The sequence below is a fragment of the Mastomys coucha genome, unplaced genomic scaffold, assembly GCF_008632895.1.
Source record: "Mastomys coucha isolate ucsf_1 unplaced genomic scaffold, UCSF_Mcou_1 pScaffold12, whole genome shotgun sequence".
Taxonomy (NCBI): Eukaryota; Metazoa; Chordata; class Mammalia; order Rodentia; family Muridae; genus Mastomys; species Mastomys coucha.
The window spans coordinates 96,292,163-96,308,459 of NW_022196894.1; the positions used below are offsets into that span (position 1 = coordinate 96,292,163).

The 16,297-nt window shown below is 45.2% G+C and overlaps 1 protein-coding gene across 6 annotated transcripts in view; it reads right to left on the reverse strand.

Moving 5' to 3' along the window:
- C2cd2 (C2 calcium dependent domain containing 2) overlaps positions 1–16,297 on the reverse strand; it is a 65,498-nt gene that overhangs the window by 25,334 nt on the left and 23,867 nt on the right. For 4 of the 6 annotated variants that reach the window (XM_031364575.1, XM_031364569.1, XM_031364574.1 and 1 more), the window contains 4 exons: positions 10,392–10,511; positions 8,349–8,453; positions 4,255–4,377; positions 1,592–1,715 (listed from right to left, as the gene is read on the reverse strand). In XM_031364575.1, the coding sequence (XP_031220435.1) occupies positions 1,592–1,715; positions 4,255–4,377; positions 8,349–8,453; positions 10,392–10,511 (472 nt within the window). The remainder of the gene's footprint in view (positions 1–1,591; positions 1,716–4,254; positions 4,378–8,348; positions 8,454–10,391; positions 10,512–16,297) is intronic. The other 2 variants (XM_031364572.1, XM_031364570.1) reach the window with 2 other exon arrangements.

Sequence of the window (16,297 nt, forward strand, 5' to 3'; positions counted from 1 at the left end):
GACTGACCCGTGTCCTACTTCCTTCCATCAATTCATCAGTCCTGGAAGCAAGCAGGACTCCCGGGTATGGAGCCTCACCCAGAAGCAACGTGCGATGTGCTGAGGCTTGGCTCCTCTTTAGACTAGACTAACAGCCTACCCAAAGGATGGTTGGTACTGAGCTTAAACTGTGGCTGCACCTCACAGACAACCCTTATCCCACTTACAACAAGCAGGTGTTTTCATTGCTCATCTAACCCAAGATCCTTTGGGGGGACTTGGTATAGGCACACTGACATCTCCCAGCTGTTCCTGCTCTGAGACAATGCTTCCTCTACAGCCTCCGTCCTAATGTCCTTGTAACTTGACCACAATGCTTGACTCCTTACTAGGTTTCAGGCAGGGTAACTTTCACAGTCACTCCTCAAGGAAAGACTCAGATCCATTTCCAGATATGGGCATCTTAGTACGGATAGGGAATGGGATCTGGTTTCATAGCATCCGCACCCCGAGCTGGGACCCCACTCCTGCTTGGTAGTCCAGGGGACCCACTCAGCCACTAGGTGATCCAGGTATGAAAGGCAATATGCAAGCACTTGTAGCAAAAACATCAGCTACAGCTGTCTTTTGTAGAGACTTAGCCTCTTTGTGCCTTGTAAAGTGGAAGAACCTTTGCAAATAGTGACCAGAATTCCTAGCGTCCTTAAACAATGACCAGAGCCTCACTTCATGGGGGGGGCAGGGAGGGGTCAGTGACCATTGGGAATCCTGGGGAGGACCATGACTCCACAGCTGCCTTCCTCCTATTAGCAGCACCAGAGGCACAGAGCCCCTATAAGCCACTCATCCAACCCACTTTTTTTTTTTTTTTTTTTTTTTTTTTTTTTTTTTTTTTTTTGGTTTTTCGAGACAGGGTTTCTCTGTGTAGCCCTGGCTGTCCTGGAACTCACTCTGTAGACCAGGCTGGCCTCCAACTCAGAAATCCGCCTGCCTCTGCCTCCCAAGTGCTGGGATTAAAGGTGTGCACCACCACCGTCCGGCCTATCCAACCCACTTTTTAGGACAGCATAAGCGGCACTGCTCAGAGGCTCAGGGGTGCTCAACACAAATTGGCTCAGTTTAAAAAAGAAAAACAAGACTAGTATCTGTCAGGCTGAAAACAGAGCAACCACAACATTGCCTTCCCGTGGCCTTCATGTGAATGCAGATGAGCTTAGCTGCATATTTATAGGGTGCAGTATGATGTTTTATGGCATGTATGTCCTGTATAATGAGCAGATTCTGTTACTCACAAATTGTTACTGTTTCAAACAACTGCCCTTTCTCTGAATCTGGAACATTTACAACCCTTTCCACAAACTTTCTGGGTATGCATACTTGGCCACCACCAGCCACAACTGCTCGCTGTGCTCAGGGGGTTACAGCTTGTGGCCTTTGGACCCCAAGCCCATTAGCCAAAGACCAAGTTTTTCACTATATTTCTGCCAAGGAAGGCAGGGATCACACTGTAGGCCCAACCAGGTTGTCACATAAGAATTCACCATCCCCAGTCAAGGAAGGTCCCTCCCACAGTGTGGGCCGCCCCGGAGGCCCTGGCAGCACCAGCACCCACCTGAAGCACCAGGGTGGTTTAGCAGGGAAACTCTGATATTCTTCACCTGCAATTTTAGTTCATGAGCCCTTGGAGGTTTGGGGGGGCAGGGTTCCTGAGCAGTGGAGGAAGGGCACTGTAGAGTCTGTGAGGAAAAAAGCAGGGCAACAGTTGTAAGGATGTGAGAGCTTGGCCAGGGGTCCTGGCTTCTATAGGGGGCAGGGACAACAGTGTCTTCAGGGACATCAGAACAGGACACCTGACCTCCAGGACCAGCTTAGAATTGACACTATCTCATGGGAAGGTTCTCTTGCCTCTACAGTGAACCTTTTCTCTCCCAAATGAAGAACCTGCCAATAGTGACAACCCTGTTCAACATCAGCTTGTGGGCTGCTTTCCAGGGCAGTAAAGACTAGCCAGCGCATGGTTCCATGCTCAGACCCACGAGAGGTAATCTAGAGAGGGAGTTGGTCTTCGGGCTTTTGTGCCAGACAGGACATCTAGGTACACATGGCCATCAGCCTGTGATCACTTCCTGCCTCCAGTCACGGGAAGAACAGCTAGGAACCCCTGGCGTTGCACAAGCAAGAGGACAGAGGCAGGTGCGGTCTGATTTCATTCTCAGAACGGCATCAGGCACCGGCTGCCCTGGCAGGGCTCACAGGGGCTCTTTAAATTTAGCACAAGAACCTAAAAGCTCCGAAGGTTCTCTGAAAGGCGCTGGGCTCTGAACAGTGAAAGCCATGCGGGAGCTATCCTGGGTGCTGTCTGGACTTGAGGCACTTCTTTGAGCATGGTTACTAACATCTCCAGAGACACTCATGGGTACCACCCAGCAAACACTGTTCCGAACCAGGTCCTTCCCTTCTGTGAGTGAATGCCCAAGGCCGGGAAGGACTGCAAACTTCCTTAAAGCGCTGGGATGGGTTGGAGATGGCATACTTTGTCAGCTGTATATGTTTGGCTATTTTTTTCTTTCCTTCATGTGTATGTGTACATGTATGTATGGGTGTTTACATGTGTGGGGGGGCTCACATATGTGTGAACATGGACATGTCTATGCATGTGAAAGCCTGTGGTTGTGACCAGGTGTAGTCCTTAATCAGCCTCTACCTTAGTCATGGAGGCAGGATCTCTCCCTTGAACACAAAAGCTCACCAATACAGCTAGTCCAGTCAGTCAGCTTGCTTCAGGGTCCCCTGGCCTCTGCCTTCAGAGACTGAAATTACAGGCAGACTACCATGCTCACCAGGCATTTACTTTGAGTTCTAGGAATCCAAATTCCAGTTTTCATACTGGCACAAGTGCTCTAACCACTAAGCTATAAGGGTCTTACTTCTGGGCCATAAATACCAAGACTTGGTCAATACTATTCTGAGTGTTTCTATGATGGCTGTTAGGGGTGGGATCAATGTTCAGGACAGACTTTTTTTTCTGAGACAGGGTATTATGTCACCCAGATTCAATTGGCCTCAGACTCATTTTGTAATGAAGGAAAACTTTGAACTTCTGATTTTCTGGCCTCTGCCTCCTTAGTGCTGGTATTAGAGGCATATGCCACCATGCCTAAGATATATGGTCTTAGAAATTGAATTCCAGATTTCATGCATGCTGCATGCTACATGAGGACCCTTCCAACTAAGTTATAGCCCTAGAGACCAAACGGACAGACTGAATAAGCAGACAGACTGAATAAAGTAGATGGCCATTACTAGTGGGATGGGCTTCATCATCAGTTGAAAGCCTGTATAGAAAAGTCTGAGCCATCCCCAAATGAAAAAGAATTCCTCCTTCCAGACAGCTCAACCTGAGCCATAGCCTTTTTCTGCTTTTAGAATCAAACAGAAACAAGTCCCCCTGGGCTTTGAGCTCTTGAGGCTGTGGTCAGTCTGGAATTGGGCCAAACTATCAACTCTCCTGGTGTCCAAGGCTTCAGACATGAGCTGGAATCATACCATGTATTTATTAGCCACAACATCATAACATTTTGTAAATCTCTCTCATCTTCATGCTCAAGTGTTCAGTTTCTCTGGAGAGCTGTCATGGGTGTGGCGCTTAATGAAGCAGGACAATTTCATGTTAGAATGTGATTAGATATGATAGCCTAGGATCTTTTGTTTTTTGAGTCCATGGATTCTGAATATACAAAACTATCTTGTGAACTCTCAGATTTTTGTATGTCTGGTTACCAGTCCCCTCTGCTCTCCAAGAATCCCCTATTAATAGGATTACTAGAAGGTGAAGTAGCTTGGGCTTGGTCCTGCCTACATGGATGTATAACTGATGGTGGTATTTGGGAAGACTGACTCCCCCTGCCTTATGCCTCTGAGAGTGAAGACTATAAAAGCCCCTGCTGATCTTATCTGCTAGCTGAGTTTTGCCCACCACCCTATAAGCAAAGGAAGATAAAGATGGCTTCTTGTATTCCTATGACCCTAGTCACCTAGAACTTAGCATCAAACCCTGTCACCAGCTGACAGTGTCTACTGAACAGTACAAACTGGAAGACCACAGCTTCAGCAGTGAGTGGCCTGGCAAACATTCCCACGATGGAGCACTGATCTTGAGGCTGTATTCTAATACCATGGGCAACATCTGCCTGTGCAATGTCAGCGCTACCATGGAAACTGAAGGCACTAGAAACACAAGTTCAGCATCGCCTGTGTCCTAAGATCTGGGCTTACCTGAGCTTCTTTGACCTGCATGGGTTTGGTGCTCAGAAAAACAGATGGAGAGGCAGCACTGACTAGGTGCTTGAAAAGATCCTCAAGGGCTTCAGAAAGCATGTGTACACCAAGCACCTGCTTCTGGAAAGAGACAGGTCATCAGATCACTGCATGCTAGATACAAGCACCAGACAGGTGTGCTAGGTGTTAAGCCATCAGACCACATCGTGCAGCTTTGGTTTGATGCTAGGTCTTATCTCGAGGACTGCAACTGCCCTGTTAGCTCATGACAAGCCAGGAATAACAGCAGTCTTCCGGAGCCTGAAATTGGGGACTTTAGGACATAATGAACCAATCACATCACCAGCTATGTGGGGCTGAAGAGGCCCCTGAACATAGAGGAACACAGCCCAGTCAAGAACTTGATGGCAGGCAGATAGAGCCAGAGCTCAGGACAAGACAAGCTGTGCAAAGACTCCAGGTCTCAAACACTGAACAGCAATAAATATGGGCTGGTTTCAGTTATTGGATCTATTGATTGGTTATCTGGCTTGTTGGGTTTTTTTAAAGATTTATTTGTTTATTATATGTAAGTACACTGTAGCTGTCTTCAGAGATCTCATTATGGGTGGTTGTGAGCCACAATGTGGTTGCTGGGATTCGAACCCAGGACCTTTAGAAGAGCAGTCAGTGCTCTAAACCGCTGAGCCATCTCTCCCCAGCCCTTGGTTTGTTGTTTTAACAAAAGCAACTTAAGGAAGAAAGGTTCATTTTGGTTCACAGCTTTAAGGCATAGTCTATCGTGACAGGGAAGGTAGCAAAAATGTGAAGCAGCTCCTCACAGTGTGCGTCAGGAGGCAGAGGGCGATGAGTGCTGCTGCCCAACTGGCTTGTCCTTTTTATTCATGCTGGGACCCCAGCCTATGAAATGGTGTTGCCCACATTTAGGATGGGTGTTCCTATCTCAACTGAAACTCCCTCGATGACTTGTTTGGAAGCTTGTTTCCACAGATCCCATCAAGTTAAGAATCGAGCTTTAACTGCTACCACTGTGTAATTCAGACAAACTGCCATATTCAAGATGTGAAGGTCCCAGGACCCCACGTGAAGCCTGTGAAGGGATCACAATAAGCTACCTGGGACTCGTTTTGCACCATTCCTATGTGGGTACTGGTGCTTGTTCATGTGTGCATGGTTCTGTTACGTGCAGCAGATCTCTATAAATTAGTGGTTCTCAACTTGTGGGTCATGCATGACCCCCTCTAGGGATAGAAAGGCCTTTCACATGAGGCTGCATATCAGCTGTCCTGCATGTCAGATATTTATATTATGGTTTATAACATTGGTAAGATTATAGTTATGAAATAGCAATGAAGTAATTTTATTATTTGGGTGTCACTATAACATGAAGAACTATATAACAGGTTTCAGCATTAGGAAGGTTGAGAACCACTGCTATAAATGCTTTTAGTGCACAGGTTTTGGATTTTATTTAATTTTTCAGTATTAGAGATAGAGCCTATAGCTTTTCCTATATTGGGTAAGCATTCAATCACTAGAATACATCCCCCAGACCTTAGGAATTTTTTTTTTTTTTTTTTTTGGTTTTTCGAGACAGGGTTTCTCTGTGTAGCCCTGGCTGTCCTGGAACTCACTCTGTAGACCAGGCTGGCCTCGAACTCAGAAATCTGGCCTCTAACTCAGAAATCCACCTGCCTCTGCCTCCCAAATGCTGGGATTAAAGGCGTGTGCCACCACTGCTTGGCGACCTTGGGATTTTTTAAGACAAAATCTCATTGTGCATCCCAAATTGGACTTAAACTCATGATCCTCCTGCTTCTGTCTCCCACAGACTAGGATTACAAACCTATGGCACCATACTTGGATTTAAAGTATGCATTTTTAAAATCTCAATTAATGTGAAGGATACCTCGGTCTCCTTGAATCTTATTTCAGTATTATAGCTTTCATTTTAACTCTTGAGAAAAAGGACTCTAATACAGCCCAGGCATCCATGCCATCTTTCTGAGGTTTGAGGAGAGAACCTGTGATGGTCAAGTTCTTCCAAGATCTAGCAGCTTGGTTCCAATGCCATTCTGTAGTGCACAGCTTGAGAGCACCTTGAGTGCCATCTCCTCTCACTGGGGGTCCCATCTGGCTGTATAGGCAAAGTTCCCACTGGCTTATAAGACACTTGCAACATGTATAGCAGGAACTGACTTTAGAAAGGAAGACTAGAGCAATCTGTGTTGTTGTAAGACAACTGACTGCCTGTCCCCTGGCTGACCAGGCCTCCCTACAGTGAATTTTGCCTTTATCTATTGTGAGTGGACTTGAATCTCTAAAACATAAGGCCTCTAAGTACCAAGAATCAAAATAGCTAATGTCTCCATGGCTCTCACTGGAAGCCAGCGTCTCTTATACATATGTATTAACTTACTTAATCCTTTACATGACATTCCCTCCACTTTACAGATAAGGAAATTAAAGCAGAGAGAAGTCAGGTAACATTCACAGAGCCACACAGTCCGTAATTAGGAGAGCCAAGAGTCAAATCCAAGTGGTTAAGACAGTTAAGAGCCTGTGCTTTGAAGCAGGGGGCCATTATCTATCCCCTCAATGGCCCATTGATAACCTAAGTTGAAATAAAGGACACATGATATAGAATAATCATTTAAAATGTACATTTCACTGCTCCTTTGTACATACGTAGTACTTAGCGTCCACTACTTAAATATGTTTGCTACTCCTCAGAAATGAACCCCAGACTCCATCCTATCAGGAGTCATGTCTCCAACTCCTGGCATCCATCTTTCTTTTTCTGTGGATTGCCTCCTCTGAACTAGATGGGTCATAATGTCACATATGTCTTCTGAATCAGGCTTCGTTTATTGTTTGCAAGGCTAATCAGGGTACAGCATGCACCAGCACATCACTCCATTCCTGGCTGAATAATATCCCATATTATGGCTGTGCCTCACATTGAGCTCTTGTTTCTCTGTCTGACCTGCACACTGGCTTCTTACTCAGTAGACAGAGGAACTCTGGACTGATGGCACTACATGCACAAGATACACAGACACCTATGCAGGCAAAAAGCCCCATACACATAAAAATAAAAAAAAATACGTAAACCAACAAAGATAGGGAAATCCTACACCTGTACACTGACTGAGGCAAATTAATCAATGTCAGATTGGTAACACAGCTACCCATGGGGAAAAATGGCTCAAGAAATCACAAAGACTGGTGATTTTCCCGTAAGAAATTCCTTTTTCCACATAAGAAACTCAGCATTGCCGAGCCTGCCTATGTAGACTGCAGGCCTAGACAAATGAGGTCGTCATCAGAGAAAAGCAAGAAGCAGAAGGAAGGCCCTGCCCCAGTTCATCCTCTCTTTCTTCTTCCTTTCGCTGTGTGCTTCTCTCAGACAGTGACATCGGTTGTCCAGGCCTGCTGTCTGTACAGACAAGCCCTGGCACATTCAATTTCTTCTACTGAGAAGGAGACCATTGTGGGTTCAAGATTCCTTATTTCCCAACCCCCAATGCCATGTTACCAATCTCGTATTAGTTAATTGTCCTCGGTCAGTGTGTGTGTGTGTGTGTGTGTGTGTGTGTGTGTGTGTGTGTGTGCACATCTCTGTAAAAGTATGAAGGCTGAGATAGTTACAAGACTGAGGTGGAGCGCGTGTTTAGCATGTCCAAGGCCCTGGTTTCCATTCCCAACTTCAGAGAAAAAGTGATGAGAGAGGAAAGACAAAAGTGAGACGAGAGGAGAAAAGGGAAAGTGTCTTTGTGCAGACACCCAGCAGAGCCCACACCTCCCCACCGTGTGGGGGCTTCAGTGGCCGGCCTGGCTGCAATGGAGCAGAACTTCACTCACTGCAGCCCAGCTTCTGTCCTCAGGCCCTAAGGCCCCAGAAACTGGGAAGGAAACCGTCCCCTCTATCAAAGCTGTCCCCACAGAGCCCTGTCTCTTGTGGCCTAAGTCAGAATGGGGAGAGTGGGTGGCAGGGGCCACCTACTTTCCAGCTGCCCGATTCGAGACATATCCTAACCACTCATGCATCCTCGAACCAGCAAAAGAATGATAAAAACTTACGGACTGACCTCCCCTGGGGCCTGGGGCTGGATCTTGATGGCTGTTTCAGGTACATGGGTGAAAGACCACCTGACCTGGATGTCCTCTCTCTTGTCTTCCATGTGGAATTCCACCTATGAGAACAAACCACCAAGCAACGGTTAACGGTTAGCTGAGATCTTCACATGAGCCTTAACTTATACATCTTATATGGATGCTACTATGTGTGTCATGTATGTGCATACTGTGTATACATGTGCTGTGTGTGTGTGTGCACTGCAAGTGTATACTGTGTGCTGTATTTGTACAAGGTACAAGCATATTACATGTACATTCAGTGTGCTGTGTACAATTGTACTGAAGCTCTCTGTGTGTTCATTTTTTAAGATTTATTTTTATTTTATGTGGGTGCTGGCTGATTTTTGTCATCTTGACCCAAACCTAAACATGCCTTGAAATCATAGCAGACAGCCTCTAGTCAAGCATGCAGGGATTTTGATGACTGACTGATATGGAAGAGCACAGTTCGCTGTAGGCAGTGCTACCCCTGAGCAGGTGGTCCTAGGTTCTATAAGAAAACAGGCTCAGCAAGCCATGAGGAGCAAGCCAGTAAGCAGCACCCCTCCATGGCCTCTGCTTCAGTTCCTGCCGCCAGGTTCCTACCTTGAGCTTCTATCCTGACTTCCTTCAGTGATGGAGTGTTACCTGAGAGTCATAAGCCAGAAGAAGTGAGGTACCACCTCGAACTGGAGTTATGGAAGGTTGTAGGCCACCATGAGGATGCTAGAACCCAAACTCAGGTCATCCACAAGAACAGCATGTGCTCTTAACCTGAGCCATCACTCTAGCCCCTGTGGGTTCTTTTAGTCACATGTTCTCAGAGACAGTAGCTCAGCTTCTGTCTTGGTCTACCATGTTCTTCTAGAATAGACATGAAGATCCTGCTAAACTCCTTTCCAGTCCCTGTGCCCAGGTAGCCCACAGGCCAGGTGTCACTGACATTCCATGGCCTTATTTAAATGAGGAACTCCCTGTGCTCTGTGCTTCTCTTTCTGTCACCAGGCATAAGTGAGTGAAGGGACCCAGCACACACCCTGTCTTCAGTTCTGGGAATGACCAGTATCCACGTCCACATGTCCCTGGGATTATACAGAGAGAACCCTGGAACACTTCCCCTCTCACCTGGGCGACTCCAACAGCCTCAACTGGTCTCCTATATTGGACAGTCCTACTCATGTAGAGTAGGCAGAATCATGGAAAGATGCCCAGGCCTTCAGCCATGAAGCCTTATATATAAGGCCAGACATAGTAAACAGAACCTGGCAGGTGTGATTAGGGCCTGAACCTTAAGGTGGTGAGAACATCTTATATCTCCAGGTGACCAAGAGGAATCAATCATACACATCTTTAACAGTCAGAGGCTAGAAGAAGAACAAGTCAATAGGTATGGTTGGAGGACTACACCCATGGTGACTGAACTGAAAAAGTACAAGGCACAGTGAATGACCAAGCAAAGAGTGAGGTGGTACACAAACTCTTTACAATTAATCTATAGCCAACAGTAACATTAGCCTGCACTCTGGTAGCCCTAAAACTGCTGACATTTTTACCAGATCAACTGTGTCCACTTGCAAAAGATCATCACAGCTGGGCTTGCCAAATGCTGACATGCTCTCATAGGATAGGCAGGGAGGGTCATGGGACCCTTTCCCCATTATCTAGTCCCTTCTCCCAACCAGTTATACACAATATTGCCCTAATTCCACATGGCCTCAGAAAGGGGACAGAATATATACGATGAAAGCTCTAGAGGAGGAGGTTTCAACTACACAGCTGTGGGGAGTCACCATCTATGCTGGGTACAGACCTTACAGGGTGGTGTGCATTTCTGAGTCATGTTCATGCTGACTGAGAGTTTAAAGATAATGACCTGATTCATAATTAATGAGAATGATACTCAGAGCCCTGTAACTCAGCACGGAAGAGTCATCCTGTGTCTCTCCTGTGGTAAGGAACACAAGCTCATGACCACCATGTATTTCCTGTGACTGACAGCATCTACACAGCCTTACCTTTAAATGAAATGGGGAAAGACGGACATCATACAGCTGGCATTCTGAGCCTGTGGTGGAGCCAGGCCCCGCACTGACCAAGAACTGAAGAGTCTCGCCCACCACATGACAGATCACCATCTGGAGAGACAGGGGATAGGGAATCTTCAGAGGACAGCAAGGATGGTGCCTACCATGGACAGCTTCATTTCCCTGAATAACCTAGACTTTCTATGTTAGCAAGGAAAGAATTTGGGGTCTCAACTTGGATTAACAGTCAGATACACAAAACTAGTCAAAAACTAGACACTGCCTTAGATCCTTGATTCCTGATGGATTCTCAAGAGATTCTGTTCTGCTTAAATCTAGTTGCCATGCTTTTCCCATACATATAGAAGGCTTTGTCCTTTTAAAATCACTGTTATATTTTTTTTCACAATGGCTACTTTTAAATTCCCTAGATAGGACCAATGAGATTAGTCACTATCTACAGGTACTTACTACTAAAGCTGACAACCTGAGTTCCATCCTCAGGATTAACATGATGAACATGATGTAAGCAAATAACCAATGTATACAAGTTGGCTGTGATTGGCTGTGACCTACACACACACACACATACACACACACACACACACACACACACACGTGCACGCACATACATACATGCATTCACTCACAGGAGCACACACATACACAGGAGCACATACACACAGAAGTACACACACACACAAATGCCTTTGACCTACACACACACACACACACACACACACACACACACGTGCGCGCACACACACGTGCGCGCACATACACACATGCATTCACTCACAGGAGCACACACACACACAGGAGCACATACACACAGAAGTACACACACACAAATGCCTTTGACCTACACACATACACATACATACACACACACACACACACACACAGAGGAACACATACACACACATGCACACAAATAATAAATTCATTTAATTTACTTATTTTTTTGTAACCTCTAGACATTTCTAACCTCACAGAGAGAAAAGTCATTTGCTGTCTTTTACTAAAAGTAAGCCTATAAAAGAAATTAAATAATAGGTATTAAAAGTATAAAATTTAAAAATTAGCTGGGTATGGTGGCACATACCTTTAAAACCAGCACTCAGAAGGCAGAGGTAGGTGGGTCTCTGCATTTGAGGCCAGCTTGGTCTACAGAGAATGTCCCAGGACAGCCTGGGCTACACAGAGAAAACCTGTCTCAAAAATACAAAACAAAGCAAAACAAAACAAAAACAAAAAACTTCAACATGCATGATGGAAAAAAGTTAAAAACATTATCTAGAACATAAAAATTATTTCTATCTAAATAATTTTAGTATATTATTTTTAATATGAGACTAAATCTAAAAATATAAAGTGTTAGGTAATTGTAAAATTGAACAACTCTAACAGAAACAGAATTATAACATGAGTTCAAATGTCAGATGTGTTTTAGAACAAGGTTATAGAAGACAGAGACACGTAACTGCATCAACAATAGACCAGACCATAATCTGTCAAAGGGTACTTCAAAGGGGTGATTTTATGACCAGAATAACACAGTGTGTTTTGTCAGTGAGTCCTAGAAGAGCAGAGCTTCCGAGTTAGACTCCAGCCATGCCTGGCAGAACCCTGAGCATGCCCAGTGCACACCAAGACCAGATGCCAGGTACACATGGGCTGCAGCAACAGGGCATGCTAGGCACTACACACCAGGGTGGCCAGGCCCCCAGGACACTGGCCAGTGAGCAAACAGAAGTCTGAAGATGACACAAGACAGATCTCTGCCTCCCCCAAGGAACAGCTGGTCCCATTCCTGAGGGTCACTAGGGAATCACAGAAAATTCTTTAACTCTCCAGCATATTTCTCAAAATCTAGAACACAAAGTGGAAAGATTATGAAAATAGTTACTTTGTCAGGCCTGATGCACAAAGTGCAGAGCTAGGCCATCACCCTAGCTTTATTTCTCATCCCTGGCCTCGCACACGCAGCTTCTGCTGCTGCCCCTCAACATACACACCCTAACAAACCCTCCAAGTGCTCTGAGTCCCATTATGGCGGCTTCTGAAATCTAGGAGCTCATAGACCTAGCAGGAGTTCACCTAAAAAAAAAAAAAAAAAATCACCTTGCTTCTCAATTCTGGAAGAAACTGGTTCACTTTTTTTTTTCCATTCCTGTGACATTGCTCTCAAAAGATGGATGACAGGGACAGGTTACGTGGACCAGAGTCCACAGAAGGTTAGAACAACAACAAAAAAATGTTTGGGTGAGAAATGTCACTGATTCATGTTAAAAATAAATGTTCTATAAACAATCCTTTCTGGAAATTTTGATAACAGAGAAACGACTGATGCAGGGAAATGTCCTTGTTCCCAGGGCCTGTGCCTTTTACTGCTTTAAAATAAAACAATAAAACAGGGAAGGCACCGGGTGGTGGTGGTGCGCCTTTAATCCCAGCATTTGGGAGGCAGAGGCAGGCAGATTTCTGAGTTCAAGGCCAGCCTGGTCTACAGAGTGAGTTCCAGGACAGCCAGGGCTATACAGAGAAACCCTGTCTTGAAAAACCAAAAAAACAGAGAAGGCCTTGCTGCATGACTATCAAGATGTTCTAGAACCTTGTACACTGAGCCCATCGGCACTGTATTAGGAATATAAGTGGCCTGAGGTGGGATGTGGGGTGTGCTTTAAACCTTAAAGAAGGTTTGGGTTCCAAGGATACATAAAGCAGCCCACCAGCCATCCCTTGAGAGACACAGAGCATCTAAGCACTTGAGGAAACCTAGGAAGAAATCAGGTCAATAACTAAATTCAGAGGACTCGAGGCTCTCTAGAACACAAGACTCCAAAGCTCAGGATGGCCAATGTTAGCTGTAAACTTGGCAGGATCTGGAACCACCCAGGAGATAAGCTTCCATTCAAAGCCAGAAGGGAATGTTTAGATTAGGTTAGCTCTGGGCATGCCTGTGGGGATTATCTTGCTTAAATTAATTGAGGTGGGCAGACAAGTTATAAAAGGAGAGCAGCAGGGTGTCCTGGCTTGAGTCTAGACTGCATTAAAAAGAAGCTGTCTGAGCATCCATCACTCTGCTTTCTGGATATAGATGCAGTATGACCCCAAGCCCTTCCTCCCTCTAGCTGCTGTGGTCAGGTATTTTTATCACAGTCATGGGAGAAAGGACTGAGAAGCCACTCCCCTCCCCAACCCCAGTGCTAATAGCATCACTAATGGGGCTACTTCAGCTTGGGAAGTCTTTTCATAGCATCCCAGTCCCTCCCCCGCCCTACTGTACCTCATCAGTCACACACATTAGCCTTTGTTGGTGCCCTCCTGGTATATCATGAAACTCATTAAACAGACCACCTGAGCCCACCTCAGTGGTGTGGCAGTAGGAAGCTGCCTCTGTTCTTTCTTTTTCTTTTTTTCCTTTTTTTTTTTTTTAATTTTTCTGGAGACAGAGTCTCACTCTGTAGTCCAGGCTGACCTGAACTCGCTATTGAGCTGAGGCAGGCAATAGAACTCTCCATCCTTCTGCCTCAGCCTTCTAAACACTGGAATTATAGGCTCGTGTTACTAAATCTCTCTTGATCACAACTTTTTTTTTTTTTTTTTAATTTAAGAGTCTTAGATTGTAGCTCATTATGTAACTCAGACTCATCTCAAACCCATAGCACTTCTTTTGCCTTGACCACGTGAGAAGCTGGGATGAAAAAAATAAGCCACCATACTTGGCTTACCTCAACATTTTGATATGCCAATCCAAGCAAACAGCTCTCACTGGACAGCCAGCCATAAGAGCTGAACCCCTCCCCCAGGGTTCTGTTCTGCCACCCAAGAGCCACAATGCCTCGTTTGTCAAATACAGAAGAACCAAGTGGTTTTAAGTAGGTAATCTTCTTTACCTATATTAATATCAATCCACAATAAGGATTAATTCTCTCAGCCCACACAGAAGGCTTCACTTTCTTTCTTTTTTTAATAGTATTTTTTAAATATTTATTTATTTATTTATTTATTTTGAGACAGGGTTTCTCTGTGTAGCCCTGGCTGTCCTGGAACTCACTCTGTAGACCAGGCTGGCCTCGAACTCAGAAATCCACTTGCCTCTGCCTCCCAAGTGCTGGGTTAAAGGCATGCGCCACCACTGCCTGGCTAACATTTATTTTTAAACATGAATTCTGGGATGGAACTCAGGTCCTCATACTTGCAAGGCAAATGTTTTGTGATCAACTATCTCCCAAGTCAAGCAGGAGCTTTTTGAAAGGTTAAGCATCATTAGTATAACTATCAAGCTGGCACTTCCTCAGGAATGAGTATACTAGATTAAAAACAAAAAACCTCAGCCACAGCCCTGCCTGAGTCCTGAGATCTTTTCCTCCCCAAATCACCCACAGAATCCTAAGTGAGACCACCATTTCAGAACAGAAGGCTGACTATAATTCCCAATAAATACTGTCCTCTTCAAAATGGTCAAGCAAAAATGGTCAAGGTGGCTATGGTAGGCACATAAGCATGTGTCTAGGATACCCCCAGATAAAAGAGGGTAGCTTCTAATAAGTTTTTCTCTGCTCATGAAATAAGTCAATTCAAGTCAAATTTAAAGTATAAACGCAGGTTTGTTTGGGAATGGCTCCCAGGTGAATTCACCCATCTCGGGGACAAGACTGAAGAAGAGGTCGCCACGCAGACAAGAGAGACAAGGAGGTGGAGAGGGAGAGGAAGAAGCAGAGAGAGAGAGAGAGAGAGAGAGAGAGAGAGAGAGAGAGAGAGAGAGAGAGAGAGAGAGACCTGGGGTGGGCAATGGTCCTTTTAATCAGAAACACACACCTGACGTACGTGGTGGTGTGTGATGTAAGCAGTTGCTAAGTTCCTGAGTAGAACTGGGTTTGGGTTAGGAGTCACAGATTTGAAACCTACAAGCGTCCAAGGGTGAAGGAGAGAGACTCAAGTCACTGACACCATCCTGTCGCACAGCATGTCCTAGCAAATAGCAACCAGAATCTGTTTTTGAACTTTTTTTTTCCTGTCTCGCTTGAAGACCTTACACCCACACACGCAGCTCTCGTCTGGGAAATATGCCTTGTGTAGACAGGAAGCCCCAGATTCCTGCCAAAGGTCCTCTCGAGTCATGCAGTCATGCTGTTGCTTGCCAGCAGGGAAGCCCAACCCTTTAAAATCTCTCCACTGCTTCACTTTCCAACTTACCTGTAGTGTAGCTCCTCTCAGAACATTCTAGAACTCAAAATCATTTATTATTTTTGCCTCCAAAATAATAAATTTTTAGGGGCACAGATGACAAAGTGCATCTAAAGTTACTGAGTGCATTTTTCACTTGGATCATATGCTATAAGGAAGGAGCCTCCACATAAAAAGGAAGTAGATCTATTACTGGAGCTGTCAGGTCAGAGGGCAGGCTCTGGCAGCCCTAAGGGATTTGGCCATGAGTCCTCAAATAAGCCAAACAAACAATAGAAAAGCAGAGAAAGGAAATTTATTCAATTTGGCCACATTGGGAAGAAGAAAATAAGAAAGATGTTTAGTTACCCCTCAAGTTGGTCTTGTCCCCCCACCCCCGCAGTGGGGGCTGAAATGAGGATTATGTTCAAATGGAGGGCAAGAGGCAAGTACTGCCAAGCAGTCCTGTTGAAGGCAGGATCCTGTCCATCACTGTCCTAGAAGGTCTTGTTCCCATTTCTCCTACAATGTAGTCTGACAAATAGTGTGCAATCCTTTTCAGGAGGCAAGTTCCTCCTCTAGCTGGCATCAGAACTTAGCCTTCTTTCTTTTCTTTTCTTTTCTTTTCTTTTAGCATGGGATTCCTTAGGAATTCAGTTATTTGGGACACACTGTTTTCATACATGAAAGCCAAAGGGAGGGGCATGAGTCTCTCTCTCTCTCTC